Raw genomic sequence first — 18,603 nt, 5'->3', positions numbered from 1 at the left:
GTGAATGAGTACATTTATAATATCCAATCATGCAATAATGCCTTAAAAGTGCACAAACTACAAAACACACTGATTTACAATAATAAAAACACAATCTGACTACACATTCTCACCTTCTCTATCTCATACAGTATGAAAGAATCCTCTGCAATGACAAGAAGCAGCCACAAGGTGGAGCCATTAGTTTTCTAGATGCCTTCAGGTGTAAAACCTAAAGAATTTCCAGATGATGTTCAGCGTGTGAAGGTTCTATACTCACAAAATGTTAAGTCAGCATCACAGCAAACAAGTCAGAAAATGTAATTTAATTTATTCCCCTGGTTCTCATTACAAAGAGCTTCCCCTCCCCTCTCTGTCAAATGCCATTAATGCTGACTGGATTCGCCAGAGACTCTGCTGCGTCAGATGCTTTGAAAGGCTTCCCATGGCAGGCAACAAACTCATCAGTTTAAAGTGGCCAGTTGCCATGGTGACCAGGTGCCAAACTCCACCCAGCTTTTGATAGTGTAGTGCAGGGTTAGGGTTAGGGTTAGATGTTAAATAAAGGTTTTTAGTGCTGAATCTACAAATACAAATATTTTATTTAGCATATTCCAAAAAGAGCCTGTGAGACATTAGTAACCTAAGTTAAATGTTAATTACACACAGGCCAGACGTTAGTTTCAGTCATGATCTTTTCTCAAAATAGCTACACCCTCAGCAAACAGTGAGGATGCGAAATGATACCGACTGTATATGTGACAGTAAGACAATGCATTATTGTTAATGCATCCAAATATGATTAAGGTTTTGATATGTGGCTCCATATCAGAATTCAGGAGATTAAGCACTGAAACCACAGAGAGGGGTGCTGATTAAGTTTGTGAAGCTTTTGGATGCACCTGCAGAGACACAGAGAGAGAGAGAGAGAGAGAGAGAGAGAGGGAGAGGGATGCAGGGGGAGAATAGGAGTGGGAGGAGAGAGACAGAGATGTAAGAGTGGGAAAAAGTTGATTGGACAAAAAGCCACACTGCGTTATGACAGTAAAAGAGAGAGAGAGAGAGAGCGATGCACAACGGATATAAACAGTAAAGGTTAATTGGACAGGTGAGCAGGTAAGGAACACGAGAAGGAGGCGGCTGGCTGCAGGAAAATTTGATCCTCAGACAGGTTGGAAATTTAAGCATCCTTCGGTGCATCCAGACTGGTATATATAAGACTAAGCACATTGTCAGCTGTCATCACAAAGCCTTACATACTGCTGCTGCTGCTGCTGCTGCTTTCCACCCGGACGAAGACAAAACCACGGTGAGTCTCGTGTAGTCTACAGGTGTTGGCAGGTGGGACCTCCCTGCTCTTTGAGCCACAGCTTGTATTCTCTTAAAGAAGCTGTATGTTTACTGTTGGAGGGGTTTAAATCTAGATTTAAATAAGTCTTTATTTATTTAATTTTATTTTTTATTTTGACAGATAATAAAATATAAGACATTAAAGGGGAGTCAAAAAATGTTTAATATTACCTTTTAATCTCAAAAAAGTTTAGTTTTCAGATGCTAGGAAACGACTAACCTTTTAAACAAATAAATTATGCAGAGTGTTGGTGGATCCGCACAATTTATGAGGGATTATAGAATTTGGGTGTCTGCACATTTACAGCTATTTGAGTGCAAGTTACACTAGATGGTAAAACAATGCATTGCATAACATGCAAAAGCAAACAATGTTTAGATATAATACAGGTCTGCCAGAGCAGATACACTCATTAAAAAATATTTTTCCTTTGATTAAATAATTACCTATTTGTTTCAGCTCCCCTCCCTCCTACAAACACTTTTTGCTTGGTCCCTAAGTGCCAATTATTTTTTAACAGCTAGGCCTACTGAATCAAGCCAAGGAAGGCAAATTCAGTGATTAACTTGCTTCCACAGGAAATCCCATGAGAAAGCACATGCAGGCAATAATCATAACAATTATGTTTTTAGTATGTTAAAAAAATAGATAGATCAAAAATCAAAATAGATGTAAAGTTATGATTTAACAACTCTTCCTGACAACTCAAGTATATTTGATTTGTTTTGATGGGATCATAATATTAACCTAGATACATCAGCCTATATATTAAAAAAGAAAAAAAGGTTAATCCAGTGTGACCAGGAATGTACTGAGGTAAAGAGAATGTGTGTCTGATGCAGGGCGAGAGAGAGAGAAAGGGAAAGTTAGTGTGTGTGTTTGTGTGTTAATAATTGATGAGGCACTTCTTCTACCTCACAGGACCAACATGTCGCTCACTTCCATTCTCTCAGCTGAGGCCATTGAAAATGCTATCAAGGACTGTCAAGGTAGCATCTCACACACCATGACTTAACCCTTGCAAGTGCTAATTATGTATTTAAATAATAGCAGTCAGATGATGGTAACTTGAATACATGACTCATCTATTCATGATTTCCGAATTGTAATAACTTCATAGCACCAAATGCTCTGACCCACTAAATTCATACCTAATTATGATGAAATGCACAGTAATCCTGTTGAACATGTGTTGCATCTGTCACATTCAGATCTTCAGAACACTCTCCCACAGAATAGTGCCTAATCTCCTCTACATTGCTTTCAATATCGTGCGGTATCCTCTCCACTAAAGTCATATCCAGCTTTAAATCTGAATTTGAAAAGGTTTTTAATCATCTTGTTGGTTTTAGTGCAGGCATGTGTCTGCTGGCCTTAAAAAGATGAAGTGGAAAATCTCCCACCCGGATAGCAGCCACATGCTGTTTTAATCTCCACGTCAACCTCAGTGAACCTCATAGGTCAGCCCTGAAACGTGTGTGTGTGTGTGTGTGTGTGTGCTTCTAGCTCCTGACTCGTTCTGCTACAAGAAGTTTTTCCAGCTATGCGGCCTGTCCTCAAAGACACCAAAGGAGATCAAAGATGTCTTCCAGATCCTCGATGAGGACAACAGCGGCTTCATTGAGGAATCTGAGCTCAAGTGTGTAATATGATCTGGGAAATCTACTCAATGTTCTTGCAGTTATCTCAAAGAAATGTGGACTTCATATCGCCCTCAGACAATAACACCCTTTACAGATACACAATCAAATCCACAGTCTCATATGATTTTCATGTTTTTTTTCTATGTATATATGTGATTATCTGACAGTATTGCATTACTTAGATGGCACCATTGGGCCATATCCTCTAGTAGAACCATGCAATTTAGGAATTTGAATTATGCTTTTAAATGTGATACTCAGCTGAGTTCTCTGTGTGTGTGTGGTTGTGTGTGTACCTGTGTGTAGGTTTTTCCTGCAGCGGTTTGTCCCTGGCGCACGAACACTGACTGAAGCAGAAACTAAGAGCTTCATCTCAGCAGCTGACGATGACAATGATGGCAGAATTGGAGCAGAGGGTCAGTATCTCATTCCACAGATTGTATGTTGGTATGAAATCATGATGTAGGCAGAAATGATCTCATTCATCAGATTAAAACTCAATATGGTGAAAACTAACTGCAAAAGGCTGTGCAGACAGTACAACGACTGGTTTTAAAGGGGAACACAGGAGAACTACAATAATGAGCCTACTTAATTGTAATGTCAGAAATACGTTTTCTTGTACTTTATTGCACCAGATTTCACAGACATCTAAATGCTCTCCAAATTCTACTTTATTTGTCCTGCTTTGGCCCATTGTCTGGTCTCCAACAAAGACATCTTACATAATAGGATAAAGGATTTGGACAAAACAGATGAGTTTAGTCTGAGTTTATTTGTACTTTCTGCGGATCAGTCAATCATACATGTAGGGATTTAAAATTTGTTTGACTCTTTGCAATGTGGCACAAGCAGAGGTGTGTGTTGACAGTATCATTCTGCAATGTGTTCAAATTATTCAACATACTCTTCTTTGTGTTTTCTGTAGAGTTCCAGACTATGGTCCTGGCCTGAGTCTTGGAGATAAAAAGAACTCTTCAGGTCCTCTTTCCTCTACTGTACCTTCACTGTAGTCTTCTGATCCCATGTTCCAGTCCCAGGGATTTCACTTGTTTTCTATTGGATTCTGTGTGCACTAATGGATTTTATGTGACCTTTTGTCATTTTAAAGACAACAGCTTTTAACGTGGCTTTTCACCATGTTGGTCCATGTTTTCCTGTCTGTGCACATCCAACCTTTGACTATGGAAGACATAAATAAAAATGTGAAAACATACATGTGTGACTGTGAGTCAATAATATTCATAATACCAGTAAACTATAACAGTACACCTAAATAGCAGGACATTTCAGCATTCATTGTACATTATTATTATTACAATATTGTTTTTTTATATGGGATTTTGAGCACTGTTTTAATATTGAGCACAATGTTTGTTGTGCTGATCATCATTGTAACACAAAGACAAGCAGATATTATAGCGTCACAAGACAATAATTGGTGACAGTGTAGCTCATAAACTACAATGCAAGATTATTCATATTTTATCAATTATAATGTATGGTAAGGAAATTTAAGTGAAAAAGCTATACAACTTCACCAGTAGCCTAAACAGGCAAACTGACATGCATCCAGTATAAAGTACAGATAAAAGCAAATGTTGTTCAAACCATATCTTACCATATCGCAGCACAGTCCCCGTACAGGAGCGTATTGTTTCGGTAAAATATGTTGGCATATTTATATGTCAACCATAGGGAGTCAACATTAAAAAACATCTTCCTTTAGACTAGGAACCTTTATTATTCTGCCCGGACAGTTTAAAATGTGACACTGCGCTGTCAAATGCAGGAAGTTAAGAATGTGAAGTAAAATGCGAGCGGTATCTCTTCTCATTGATATAATTTACTCATTTTTATTTGTATAGACACACTCATAACCACGAGTACATGAACGTGTTGTGTATATGCTCTTTAAGGTAAGTATCTGTCGTTGTGGCATTGTATTTACTAGAGGATTGTTTTCGGACTGGATATCTGAAAACACAAGTACACTGCTAGCAGAAACTAGCTAGCCTGCTAGCTGCCATAACTTACTGACTTGACAACAGCTGGTTGCTGACCGAGTCACAGTAAATGTTAAATAGCTGTAGTGTCGTGCTATCGCATATGTTTATTTTATTATTGTATGTGTATAAATTACATAAACAGTGAATGCTGAAAGATTTCGAGGTTCTCTCCTCTGACAGCGGCTGCTGCAGCTAGCTGAGACTTAAGCGGCTAATTTCTATTTTTACAGTTACAGTACGTACACATCGATAGTGACAATATATAAAACAAGCAACAACCAGACGTACCTTTCACATACAGAAGCGATTGACCTAAAAAACAAAGATTATGTAGAGATGAACATATTTAGTATTTTTCCTTTAAATGATATAACGACATGCAGTCTGCTTAGCAGAGGTGCAGGATATAACAATAGTATAAATGCCTTCCGATCTTGCAACTTTGACCCAATGATTGCTATTCTGGGTTATTTCATGCTAACAGTGTGATATCCTTGTCTTCGTTTTGCAGACACACGGCATGCTAACCAAACTGTCTTTGGAGCAAAGAAACTCCCGACACAAGCTACACTAATGCTGATGATTAGGTAAAGAGTGTTAAAGGCAGACATTGGTGAATGAAATCCAGAGGTTTTCAGGTTTTATCTGATTACCAGATTATTTTGTGTCTGTTACAGTCCCAGAATGGCCTCAGGAATGCAAGAGAAACAGTACACTCCGTCTCTGCTCAGTTTTTTTATTTATAACCCAACATTTGGACCACGGGAAGGAGAGGTGAGTCTTGACTGTCTGAATTCTTAGGCATAAAATTTGTTACAACCATTAGGTGAACATTTTGCAGGGTGAATAAAGTACTAATACACTGATTATGTTGTAGGAAGAGAAGAAGATTTTATTTTACCACCCCAGTGATGTTGAGAAGAATGAGAAGATCCGAAATGTGGGGCTTTGTGAAGCTATTGTACAGTTCACCAGGTACAAATGTGAACTCAGTGTTATGGATGCATTTTAGTGCCTACTCTCTTTGCTTGTGTAACATTGTTTGATTAGGCCTGTCAAAACAAAACCCAATGAGTGTTGTTTATTGATACTCAAGTATAACAGAATAGGCACATATTCAGTGGCCAGATACTTACTGATACAGATCTAATGTTATTAAAAGTACAATATGCTGAGCTGCTGATCTTGTTTGGGTGTGCCTCTCTTCTTCATGGTCACATCTTCTCTGTTGTAGGACGTTCTGTCCAACTAAACCAGCTAAATCCCTGCACACGCAGAAAAACCGGCAGTTTTTCTTTGAGCCCGAAGACAATTTCTGGATAGTCATGGTATTTTGCAAAAAATATTACACTTTCAATATTTCCTCAGTTTTTATAAACACTCGTATCCAGTAAACCCCTCCTTGCCTGCTGTTTTTATATCCACTCATTAGGTGGTTCGAAACCCAATGATCGAGAAACCAAACAAAGATGGCAAACCTCCCACAGTAGAATATCAGGAAGAGGAAATACTTGTGAGAACTAAGATATTCTCTTAGATGTTTACATTAAGCCTTGGTATTTTTATTTATTTATTATCTTGCCTTTGGTAGGATACTGTTTATGGTGCTGTGGTAAGACAATGCTACAGTATGTACAAGGTGAGTTTCAGTATGTTTTAGAATCCATCATTCAAATAAAAATCTTTGTTTGAGCAATAATGATATTTTACTTGCTGTAGCTCTTCAATGGCACTTTTGGTAGAGCGATGGAAGCTGGTGGAGTGGAGCATCTTATTCAGAAGCTTGAGAAATTCTTTTACAGGGTAACAGTCTTTTATATCTTTCCATAAAATCTTTGTTGCTATGTGGATGTGTTTCTGTGTTTTTAGTTCATATCATGCCTACAATAGACTGACCTTGTTATGACAACATCAATAATAACTAAAGTCATCTGAGCCTGACAGAGTTTTCACAAGGCTTGGCATATTTGGACACATGGTAATGCTTCTCTTACTCTTGGTAAGCTGTAAAGATGTTTACAGTCATGCGTGATTTCTTGATTGATTGCTATCATTCTGCAGCTGTAGCTGTAATAATGCACTCTGGACATAAGCACTTGTGCACACGTTTAAAAAATTCATTTCTAATAAGGGACAACCCTTCTTAGGTTAACACGGGCTTCCCTCTCTGCCATGTAACCTAAAGACAGAGTGAAAGAGAGAGGCTGTGGTGTGCTTATCAGAGGTTGAATGTCAGTGCTTCTCTTCTCCCAGGTGATGCAAGCGTCTCAGCCGAGTGTCAGTCAGAGTTTCTAATTCCGCTTTCTGTATTGCAATGTAAGAAAGCACTTGGCAGGTAAACTAACCCCTTTCTCCTTTGCATCTTCTGTTTTCACGCTGGGGTTTCCAGTATCTGCAGACTCTCCACTTGCAGTCCTGTGACCTGCTGGATGTATTTGGAGGCATCAGCTTCTTCCCACTGGACAAGATGACCTACCTAAAGATCCAATCCTTTGTGAACAGAGTGGAGGAGAGTCTCACTCTGATCAAATACACAGCCTTCCTATACAACGACCAACTTATCTGGTACAGACTAAGCACTTATTAAAGGTTTCCTCAGAACTGGCTTTGCTCTTAAAACACAACCACTTATTATCTTTACAGATTATGTGTTCCCTTACATGTCAGCCACTCAGCTTGGTGTGTTGTAAGCATGTGGGGAATTATTTGATTGCTAATGAAATGACTAGAGACCATTGTTATATTTCGGTGTGAACTGTCAATAGGCAAACAAGGATAAGGTAAACAAGTTAAGTGGCTGCACTGTGTGCTTTCATACTCTGCTCTGGAGAATTAATGGTACCACATCTGTTGGATAAAGTTAATCACCACCAGGAGACACTTTGCTCTAATATCTGGCCAATGACAGATAAAACAACTGAATAATGCATATGTTGACATACTGTTTTTGCACTAGTGTTCTGCCTATTGTGACCATGTATCCTCACTGTTGCGTGCAGGAGCGGACTGGAACAAGATGACATGAGGATCCTTTACAAGTATCTGACTACATCACTGTTCCCCAGACACTCTGAACCAGAGGTAGGTGGGATAGGGAGTGATGCCATCTTTAACATCAGTTATTGCAACTTTAAGCCCAGCTACCTTTAACTTCTCTCTCTCTTTTCTCCACTTAGTTGGCTGGCAGGGACTCTCCTCTAAGGCCAGAGGTTACAGGAAATCTGTTGCACTATGGGAGGTATGATCCCGATCCAGCTGTGCTCCTGTTTTTTTTTTTTGTAACCATACCCTCACTCAGTAGTGTCATTAAAACACCAAGTGTGTCACAAGCATGTTAAAAAGCATGGTTTGGATCTGCAGTGTTGACAAGCAAGAAATGCTCTGTGCCATCTTTAGTAAAATTTTGAGTGGGTTTGAGTACACACATTTGAACAAAAAGCATTATAAACTTTACACATTGTATTCATAGCCAAATCATTGTCAAGTTTGTTTGCAAAGATGGAAGCGGATACTCCCTTGGATAATACTATTGCAGTGCTGGCAAAGAGGAATGGATGAAAGCCTCTTTATATTCAGTTTCAGTTTACATATGCAAGTAGAGAAAGTTTGCTTAAGTGTTGGCTGCTTGAAATAATAAGTTGTACCCGTTGTCCAAGTCTGATAATGTAGCTTAGACTTGTAAACGTTTATACACAAAGTGGGGCAGTTGTTTGGAAGACATGAACATTCTTTCCAATGGAAGTGGTTCCAAAAATGAAAGTGTTTTTTGTTTTAGTTTGAAGCATCTTTTTGATCAGTCATGAATAAATGAGGAGCAGACAGCTTCTGATCTACTTAGAATCAATGATATGGATCTCTCCGAGTATTGTATGTATAGTGTGGTAAATTATTAATTAGATGTGGTCCACACTTTCACCCACTGTATCTCGAATAGCACTGCCTATATTAACTGCTTATAACTGCAAAATTTTCATGGTGTTCGGAGGATGATTCAGTAGATACAAATGTGATTATGTCCTCGGATATGTAATCTTGATATGATATTACTATGCATTATTGTATTCAATGATTTGATTAAGTAAAGAGCAGCCTGGGGTGATGGAATTTCATTCATTTTATTGGGTGAACTAAAATGTTGACCAGCTGGCGGCATTATAGAGAAAAGTGGGGAGGATCACCAAAGTCAGTCATCCTCTGGGGATTATAAATGTCTCGATTTTTCAAAGCAGCCCATCCAACAGGTGCTGTGAATGTTAATCCACCTACACTGTCATCTGCTCTCTTAGGTTTCTGACTGGGCCTACCAATCTTAAAGATCCAGAGGCCAAATTCAGATTCCCCAAAATATTTGTCACAGCAGATGACGGCTACGAGGAGCTGCATCTGATTGTTTACAAGGTACAGTAGAGTAAAGAGCTGTTAAATTTATCTTGCATACAGGGGGAGTAAATGTATTAAATGGGGGCAGTGGTGTTTTTACTCATGTTTTAGTATGATTCTGATAATCTGTGACAGGAGGATTTGACTTTATGTTTATGAGCAGTAGATTCATGATGAAATATTTCACTAAAATGATATGGACTTTTGGGATTAGGCAGCTGAATTTTAAAATGATGAAGTACATCCCACAATACTTATCATCACATTAATGTAATTTCAAACCCGTGTGACCTTGATTTTGCATTTAACCTACACTGATGTGCTGTTTTCCAGGCGATGAGCGCGGCTGCTTGTTTTATGATCAGTGGTAAGTGTGTCACACCTACTTAGAACATTCATGTCCCTATTCCTGATTAATATCAATCATTTTTTTTTCACCTGATGGTCCACGATGGCTGACTTTCTTCTATTCTCCATATTGCTCCAGCCTCTGTAGAGCTGACGAGGGAGTTCTGTGAACAGCTTGATGGCTTGGTGGGCCCTCAGCTTACCTTGCTGGCTTCTGATATATGTGAACAGTTCACCATCAACCGCAGGATATCTGGGTTAGTTGATGGCATGGTTTTGTTTTGGTTCCCGCTGACCAGTAATGCTATACAACTGTGTTATGTATCTGTGCAAGTGCACAATGTGTCTCCATGATTTCGTTGGTTGAATCAAGTTAAACTGGATACTTTTATGATGTGTTTGATGACTTTCAATGTTTGTATGGTGGTAGAAATTACTAAAAATGCTTGAAATTTGCAGTTAACTAAAACACTTAAAAGTAAATAATGAAATATTCAAAGACATTTTAGTGCTGTGTCCTTAGCAATTACACTTTGTCATTAGTTGCAGTCTATCCTTTGTATTGTCTATCACTGCCATCCTGCAGTGATAGACAACACTCTAATATCATTGGACATCATTGTAGTGCTACTTAGGGGTAACTCAAGCAGGACAGCTTTAAAATCTGGCATCCTGCTCGGCACTCCTTTAACCCCTACTGTTAGTGTCGGGTACCCTGGCTTGTAATCCAAGACTGGGCTCCCTGGCGTAGACAATTAGATGGACTTCATTTTAATTACTCTAGTGAAGAATCCCCTAAATAAATAATGCCGTCCCAAATTCCTCAGTTGCCGTTCAGGTCTGTGTCCTGATTTGGCCTGGTAGAACAGTAAATACTTGCACACATCATGGATCAAGATCAGCTGTATGGCCTGTTTGAGTAGAGTCACACACACTTTCACAGATGAGTGTACTATACTGTTGTAAGCTGTAGTTGTACCTGCGTGCACTCACAGCGTGGGTGGACATTGGAGTAGGCTTAATTGAAATGCATAACTTGCCTTTTGGTGAGTGGTATAATCCAGAGTGTTTTGGCTTACTGTATCATTTATTATTAATATGTGTTTAGAGAATAGACTGCCCCAGAGAGATGGATGAACTCTGAAACCTCACACGAGAGCAATGATCCAACTTTTAATATTAAAAAACAAAAGGAAGTTGCTGCTCTTCTCTAGAGCTGGTCTTCTGGTGCTTTAAATAAAATAAGTGATGAGAGCTGAACCTCACAGAGCTCCTTTAAAGTTAGAATCCCAGTTATATTAACTAAAAGTGACTGAGGATGTCAGTTGTGCTTATATTTTATGTCACTTTTTCATGTTTCTGTATGCATCCAGGCCAGAGAAGGAACCCCAGTTTAAGTTCATCTACTTTAACCACATGAACCTGGCAGAGAAGAGCACCATCCATATGAGGAAGACTGCCAGTGTTTGTCTCACTTCTGTCCATCCTGACCTCATGAAGATCCTGGGAGACATCAACTGTGATTTTGCCAGGTACAGCACAGAACACTGCTGGACAGTGTTTACAAAACTGTGTCATTTTTATAGATGGCACGATGCCCCTAGGATCTTTATAAACTCTTCTTTGTGTCTTTTGAAGTAGTCACAAGACTAGTCATGTGAACATCCTATTTTGAGTCTGTTAGACACACAGTGGCTTCAGCATTCACAGTATTTACTTCGGTATCAATACCAGATTGTCTTCTTGTGTTTCACCACACAACAACATGTTATGTTATCACATGTAATTGCATGTGAGTGTGTGGTAACGTTCTATGTTTATGTAATAGAAAGGTTTTATTTATGTTCGAAATGTCAATTTTAAGCACAGCCTGTAAGAATAATAAATTGTGACTTTTTACATGACATTTTGTGATCTGTGTGGTAAATATAATGTTAAAAGTTGCAGATATAACACACATGCAGAAGGCAACAAAAAATGCGACTGTATATGTGATAATTTAATATGCTTTGTTCTTTCTGTCCGACTCCCAGGGTCGATGCAGATGAGGAAATCATTGTGAAAGCTATGACGGACTACTGGGTAGTCGGCAAGAAGTCAGACCAGAGAGAGCTGTATGTCATCCTGAACCAGAAGAATGCCAATCTGATCGAAGTAAATGGTATGTCTCCACCACCTGGCAATGAGAAACTGTGTCATTTCACAGACAATCTGCCTTCAAACTTAATCTCACCTCCAGTACCCCTTTGTCTTTTTTTTTCTACTACAGAGGAAGTTAAGAGGCTTTGTGCAACGCAGTTCAACAACATATTCTTCTTGGACTGATGGAACCAACACACACAACACGACAACATTTCCTCACTAAAAACTGTCAGTGTTTGCAGGGTATCTCGACAGCATCAGCGTAATGCAATAATTGCATTGTAAAATAAAAAAATAATACAAAGCTTTCTCACCATTTTTTTTATTTATCCTAAACAAATTGTAATTTTCTCTTGTAATTAAGTGTAAAAATCTAGATTTTTGACTATACTTGTACTTTAAATTTATTTGCTTTGTACATACTTGTTTTGTTCATTTTAATTTTTAATAGTTTTCCGTCAAAGTATTTTTTTCATGCACTTCTTGAATGAACACATCAGGACAATGTCTCAATTAATTTAAAAACTGACATACCTAGAAGACTTTACTACAGTTTCACTTGATGATCAGCGTTAGTTTTAAAATGTCATCATGTCAAAGTTTTGTGGTTTGTAAACAACTGCGCTAACTAAATAAATTAAGAATTCATTTTACTGAGTATATACTATGTCTTTTTTCAGGTAAATGACTGTTAGGTACATAAATAATAGAAAAGGTGAAATATGTGGGACTGATCACTAAATTACATTTTTATATTAATATGTGAAGAATTTTGGCTCAGTTATTGCTATTGGTATTTTTATTTAATTCAGTCTATACATTTTATATGGACAGCCAGAAGAAATTTTGATACAGGGTTTAATACTGAATGTATTAGGACCCTTGTCAAATTACTGTGCGGAAACACCAGTGCTACACTAATGTGATTATAAGCAGTTTTAGTAGCTACACAACTAAATTAATCATTTGTGCAGCAGTCTAAAGAGTATTTACTTTAAATCTGAAGTGCATCTGAACCTATTGTTTAGAGGTGTAGGAAGAAGAAAATATGTGACAAAATATAAAATGGGCAGTGATACCATGCAAAGCAGTACAATAAAATGCAATCCAACAAATTAAATAAAAGTTGATTTGTTTTCCACTCTGTTGTTTGGGGGGCAGGACATTTTTATGCAAAGCTGTTTTAGAACATGTGCAGTTGTAATCTGAAGAAGAAGAAAAGGAGCCAATCAGAGCTCACCATTCGAGTCTGACTTGCAGCCAATCAGCGTCAGCCGAGACGAATTTCAAAATCTCGCCCGCCATGATTGTTGTGTTTTGCAGATTGCAGTGAGGATGTCCGTTGTGTAATTCTTTTAGAGTCGGTAGTTTGAAACGTTTGTGAGTTTTTAAACAACAAGGTAAGGTCAATGTGTGAGCGTGTGGTAATCATATGTATATTTATGTGCTGTTCTTAATGGAGCGTTTAGTTAACTTAGTTCGTAGCTTCTTACACACTCTCGGTGTGTAGTTAGCCAAACATAGCTAGCTGAGTGGATTGTTTCTAGTTTAGTAGCTTATTTTGATGGTTGTCGTTAATGATACATATTTTTCTTATTGTAATGCTTACTAGTGTCATTTTTAATACGTCATATTTTACACGTTAAATACTTAACGCTACTACGCCAGTGTTGGCTTTAGAGTGTTAATGTGTAAATTGTTCCGTGGCGACTAGCCCATTGCTAACCGCTGTGAGTCACATCGTATATAAACTAGTACCTTCGCTTTAGAAGCGTGAATTTACGCAGCATGTCTGCTGCAATGTAAAATACAGGAGGTTACTAGGATATAGCCCCAGTTCTTGCTGTACACAGTGACGCGGATTTACTCAACATTTTTGATTACTCTCATTAATTTTAAAGCATTTACACTTTAATATAATTTATCTTCTTAATGTGTTTCTAATAACTGTGACATCCAATGTTGCTAAAATACACTGTACCCTCTTTTTTCCCCATTTCTCCAGATACCTGAACATGGAGTCTAAATTTGCTCATCTGCGGCAGCGGGACACCAGTGTGTCAATGCTGAGGGTAAAACTGTCCCGCAGAAAGTCTCAGTCTCAGAAGGAAAACCGAGAACGGGTTGTGAACACTCGCAGACAGCTGGATATGGTTCCAGAGCTAGACATGTCTTCCTTGGATGCCTCCATTGCAGTCACCAACATGTCAATCATTCAGGAGAAGACAAATGCAAAATTTGCAAAAAGTATGACTTCATTTCACATGAAATGTGAAACTCAAACTAAGCCATGTACTGTGCTGAGTTAGACGTATGTTATATATGCATGTTCATCTAACATCGTTTGTTTTGTGAGCATCTGACTAGTCCTTAATGTGCTCATCCTTCTAACACATTTGCTCATCTATAGATGCAGCATTAGAAGAGCGGTTGAAGCAGCTTGAACGCTGGAAAGAGCGAAAAGCCCTTGAGAGGGAAAAGGAAAAAAGAGAACGGGAGAATAAAGGGGTGTTTAAGACTGGCCTGTATCACCCCAAAGATGCCTTTATTGCTTTCTCAAAGTCTGCTGTCCCCACTGCCTCAACTAGTGCTAAAGAGGTGAGGGAGGGACTCATCACGGAATATTTTAGTGTGTCCTGCAAACCTGTCTGTACATTTCACTTGTTTTTTTCTGTTTTAATGAGATCCTTGTAGATGTGATTACATGGGTTATAACAGGGTAAACTATTTTGTTCAATTGTCTATTTTCTCTTTCAGAAAAAAGTAAACATAGCTCTGTCCGAAACTACTAGAGTCACCCGTTCAATGAAGCAGCAGGAGCAGAAGGTGAGATTTTTTTTTCCACAGCTCTTAAACACTGTTCTCTTTTTGCTCAAAGCTAAGACAAACTTTGTTGCATATTTTTTCCTACAGCCTCTGAAGGTACAGGACCCAAATGCAGGGGCAAAGAAAGGTAAATTTACTGTGTGTTTGTTTCATTTAACACACAGTATATAATGTTCTTTTAGATAATGACTTCCCACTTTTCCTCAAGTAAAACCTGCTGTTGAAAGATCAACCAGGACCCGGGCAGCTTCTACCAAGCCTGCATCTGCACCCACTGCAACCAAAGCCAACATTTGTGCAGGTAATTGACAAGCTGTAAATATTCTGGTCTGTGACTGGACCTTAAAAAACGCTACTGTGTTGATTTCAACCTATAGCATTATGTGCATCTCAGTATCTGTGTCTCTGTGTCATGTCATTCTGCCATAGTGGAACCTGTTGTGCGAGCTTTGTCAACCAGACCAGCCAACAGACATCCTGTTAAAGCAGCTCCCATGGGGAAAGACACACTTAAGGACAAAGCTGCAGGTAAACACTTAACTAAAGCTGTAATGAGGACATTTTTTGTTTGTTTTGTCATAGAGCCAGCAGAGTTGATTTTTTTTTCTGCCTCCAGATGTAAGAACCACAAGAAGCAGAGCTCTTGTTAACCCTGTGGAACCCATGTTAAAGGAGACTCGGGAGCAGGAGCGAGAGAAAAAGCCTTGTCCTCCCAGCCCAACACCTTGTCCTGAAGAAGACATGGTGGTGGACCAGGTCACAGTTGAATCTGCTCCTGCTGTGGATCCTGCTCAGCCTCTATCCTCTTTATCTTCATTTGCTCCAGAGGGTTTTGTTTTCCAGGCTCCTTCTGGCCTGTCGTCCTTCAAGTTTGACCCTCTAACTCCTCGCACAGCAGATGCGTTCCTTACTCCAAGGTCTGTTGGTTACCTTTGTGTCAATCTACCTCAAATATTGTGTTATGTTTTTCTTTTAGAAGCTTTACAACATTTATGGGATTCTAATGCTGCCATCTTTATATTCAGCTCTAGTTTCAGTCTTCCACCCGCCCCTGACTTTAGTGATGAGCAACAAGCAGAACCACCTAAACCCTCCCCTCCGTGTGCATCCCCCATTGAAGCCATTCCAGTTCCTGATAGTTCCCTGGAACCAAAGCATGATGTTCCATACTTCAGGTGGTGTACTTTTTTTAATCCCACTAGTCATCTATTAAGGCTCATTTAGTCATGTATCTAATTGAGTGTTTTCATAAATTATTCAGATCAGAAATTGCCAATGAGACGGACAGACTGACAGCTCTGTGTGTCCACTGGGAGTCTAAAGTGGAGGATGAGTCAATCCCAGAAGAGAGTGAGTGTATCACTGCTCTACAATGGAATTAAATTAAATGTGGTTTTGTTTCCCCCCTAGTATGGGGAAATGACACCATTCCCTGACTTGCAATTCAGTTTAATTTTTGCTCTTCTCTTTTTAGTGAGAGACCGTATGCGTACAGCAGTCGGCCAAGCAAGGCTGCTGATGAAAGAGCGATTTAGGCAGTTTAGCGGTTTGGTTGATGATTGTGAGTTTGGCCGAGGAGAGAAGATCACCACTTGCACTGACTTGCAGGGATTCTGGGACATGGTTTATTATCAGGTTAGTGCCTCGTAGGAGGGGGAAGACATAGTTCCAGCTATGAAACGCACAAAGATAACTAATATGTATTTTGCAGGTAGAGGATGTCAACAAGAAGTTTGATGCTCTTAAAGAAGCAGAGGCCCGAGGATGGGTGGAGGAGCACAAACCCCCACCACGACAGAGGAAAGTAGTGAAGGTGATGCCTCTTTAGTATTAACACGTTACCATTAATTTAAAAAAAAAAAAACTAGAAGAATATGACACAAGCCCACATGGTTTATTTAAAATGTGCGTTGTCTTGTTTTTTCTGTTAGAAACCATCAGCTGCACCTGCCAAAACAGCAGGAACCAATGCAGCAGCCAAATCTCGCCTGGCTGCCGTGAAAGCAGCCATGAAAGCCAAACAGCAGGCAGCTGAGGCAGAGAAAGCAGCCAAGGATGCTGGTACCACTGAGGAGGATCCCACCCTAAACTCTCAGGAACCCCAAGCAGGAGCCCAAACACTGGACACTGTTGTCTTCAATGGCGGTTTCTTCAAGGTGGAGAGCCCAGCCAAATCACCAGGTGAGGGGAAAATAACTACCGGTACTCAAACAGTACATCCAGTATCCATCTTTGCTATGTGTTTGTCCATGATGCTTTGACTGATAACTAATCGGCATGTTTTTATATTTCATCTGTAGTTCCAGTAAGGAGATCCAGCCGCCTAAGTGCTGCTGTGCTGCCTCAGGCCTCTCCCTGCTCCACATATCTCTCACCTAGAAGAGTCACTCGCCGGTCCCTTGCTCTGGCTCATACTCCTGTACAAGCACATGCTTCTCCTGCTCGGCCTGTTCACACCCCCACTCAACTATGCCTTACTCTTCAAGAAACCCCAGCACCAAAGTCTCAGCATGACACTCATCAGCTGTCCCCTGACAGAAAGGGCACAACAAACATCTCATTTTGTTTCTCACCTGTCAAGGAAGTGCTTTCTGTTGACACTCAGCCTGAGGCAAATCTTGAACAACAGCCAGAATCAGTCTCTACATGGGGAGATAATGTTTCTCTTCCTGAACTGGACAAGTCAATTCAGTTGCTTTCAACTATTTCTGTTGTCAGTGAGCGTGACCAACCAGTTGATGTTGACCTCCCCCTCTCTCCTTGCAAAAAACCTGCTTCTGTTTCCCAGTCTCCTGAGGCCTCATCAGCTCTGAGTTTCATGTTGTCAACTCCCAGCCAGTCTTCCACTGTCATTTCCTCTTGTGCTGTGCTGGGACCTGTGGGGACCCAAGAGTCTGTGTGCCATACACCAGACAGCTCATTTGTTGAGGTAAACTCTTTTTCAAGCTGTATTTGTTTAAATTCTTTATTGTGAAAATCTCAATGAGGTGAACACGTTTAATTTATTTTAGGAAGTTCCTGGGTTAGATTTTGAGCGGTACTTCCATCCTTCAAAGAAATGCAGCCTGTCACCGAGGGAGACAGTTGCTGCAGAGACACTGTCACCTATGGCAGTAGATGCAGAGATGGAGAGTCCCAGAAGTAAACCTGAATATCTGCTTACTCAGCGGGAACCAGGTATGACTGATATCCACAGGTACTGTGCATGTGCACACTGTACATATGGGTTTTATACCTTAACAACACTAGTCGACTTTCAAGTTGCCACAGGCAGGATTTCTATGCTGAACTTTAATTTTACTGAAGTAGTATATTTTAATTGGTAGAAATAAATTGCATGTTTCTGTGTTAACTTACTCTTGTGTTCACTGTCACCACAGCACTGCCAGGGGTGTCGTCAATGTTAACTCTTCAGTCACCACAGGTTAATGTGTTTCCACTTTCCCTAACTTCACAAATATTCACATGTACCGGTAGTGGTTTTCTAGACTCTTGTTTTGTTTCTCCTCGTTGCTGAATAATAATAGAGAATTTATTGTGTGATTTTTAGGTCCAGACACCAGATTCTGCCCTGCTTCTCTTCACCCCGGACCTCAAGGACAGGATACGCCAGTCTGTCTGTCCAAGTGACCTCATGGTCTTCACACCTCCTTCTGACATGTAGCAGAGAGGTGATCTTTACATTTTTTTTAATGTTTTAATTTTCTTATGTAATGACTACTTTCTTGTATTCCATTTAAAAAAATATGACATTCATTTTTAAATTACTAGAAAATAGTTTTGTCATGAAGTGTTTGAATTAAAGCTCCATGATTAAACATCATGTACTCTTCATTTATGTCCAGTCACAAACCAGCAATACGTCTAATGCTTTTATTAATGAAGACAAAGCATTTACATCTTTAACATCTTGCACACTCCTATA

General features: G+C 39.5%; 3 protein-coding genes across 3 annotated transcripts; all 3 read left to right on the top strand.

Moving 5' to 3' along the window:
• The first annotated feature begins 1,048 nt into the window (after window positions 1–1,048).
• Window positions 1,049–4,008, top strand: pvalb9 (parvalbumin 9). Its single transcript, XM_028430616.1, has 5 exons — window positions 1,049–1,288; window positions 2,252–2,319; window positions 2,837–2,969; window positions 3,280–3,389; window positions 3,902–4,008. The coding sequence occupies exons 2-5, from the start codon at window positions 2,259–2,261 to the stop codon at window positions 3,925–3,927; spliced, it is 330 nt and encodes a 109-aa protein (XP_028286417.1). The 5' UTR covers window positions 1,049–1,288; window positions 2,252–2,258; the 3' UTR covers window positions 3,928–4,008.
• A 746-nt stretch (window positions 4,009–4,754) lies between these two features.
• ccz1 (CCZ1 vacuolar protein trafficking and biogenesis associated) lies at window positions 4,755–12,505 on the top strand. The gene is made up of 17 exons (XM_028430937.1): window positions 4,755–4,892; window positions 5,494–5,569; window positions 5,660–5,756; window positions 5,860–5,957; window positions 6,217–6,310; window positions 6,415–6,495; window positions 6,574–6,621; window positions 6,702–6,785; window positions 7,372–7,547; window positions 7,982–8,063; window positions 8,159–8,220; window positions 9,269–9,380; window positions 9,696–9,729; window positions 9,850–9,967; window positions 11,084–11,242; window positions 11,744–11,871; window positions 11,980–12,505. Exons 2-17 carry the CDS (start codon window positions 5,556–5,558, stop codon window positions 12,033–12,035), a joined length of 1,443 nt encoding a protein of 480 aa, XP_028286738.1. The 5' UTR covers window positions 4,755–4,892; window positions 5,494–5,555; the 3' UTR covers window positions 12,036–12,505.
• Window positions 12,506–13,152: 647 nt separating this feature from the next.
• dlgap5 (discs, large (Drosophila) homolog-associated protein 5) lies at window positions 13,153–18,356 on the top strand. Its single transcript, XM_028430836.1, has 17 exons — window positions 13,153–13,252; window positions 13,858–14,099; window positions 14,263–14,450; window positions 14,610–14,678; window positions 14,766–14,805; window positions 14,887–14,979; window positions 15,108–15,206; window positions 15,295–15,595; window positions 15,704–15,853; window positions 15,940–16,028; window positions 16,153–16,313; window positions 16,390–16,491; window positions 16,610–16,859; window positions 16,979–17,607; window positions 17,690–17,855; window positions 18,059–18,102; window positions 18,229–18,356. Exons 2-17 carry the CDS (start codon window positions 13,868–13,870, stop codon window positions 18,340–18,342), a joined length of 2,727 nt encoding a protein of 908 aa, XP_028286637.1. The 5' UTR covers window positions 13,153–13,252; window positions 13,858–13,867; the 3' UTR covers window positions 18,343–18,356.
• Window positions 18,357–18,603: the final 247 nt, after the last annotated feature.

The sequence above is a fragment of the Parambassis ranga genome, chromosome 19 (assembly GCF_900634625.1).
Source record: "Parambassis ranga chromosome 19, fParRan2.1, whole genome shotgun sequence".
Lineage (NCBI taxonomy): Eukaryota > Metazoa > Chordata > Actinopteri > Ambassidae > Parambassis > Parambassis ranga.
The sequence above is the reverse complement of the archived record's forward strand: the minus strand, read 5'-3'. Positions and strand labels throughout refer to the sequence as shown.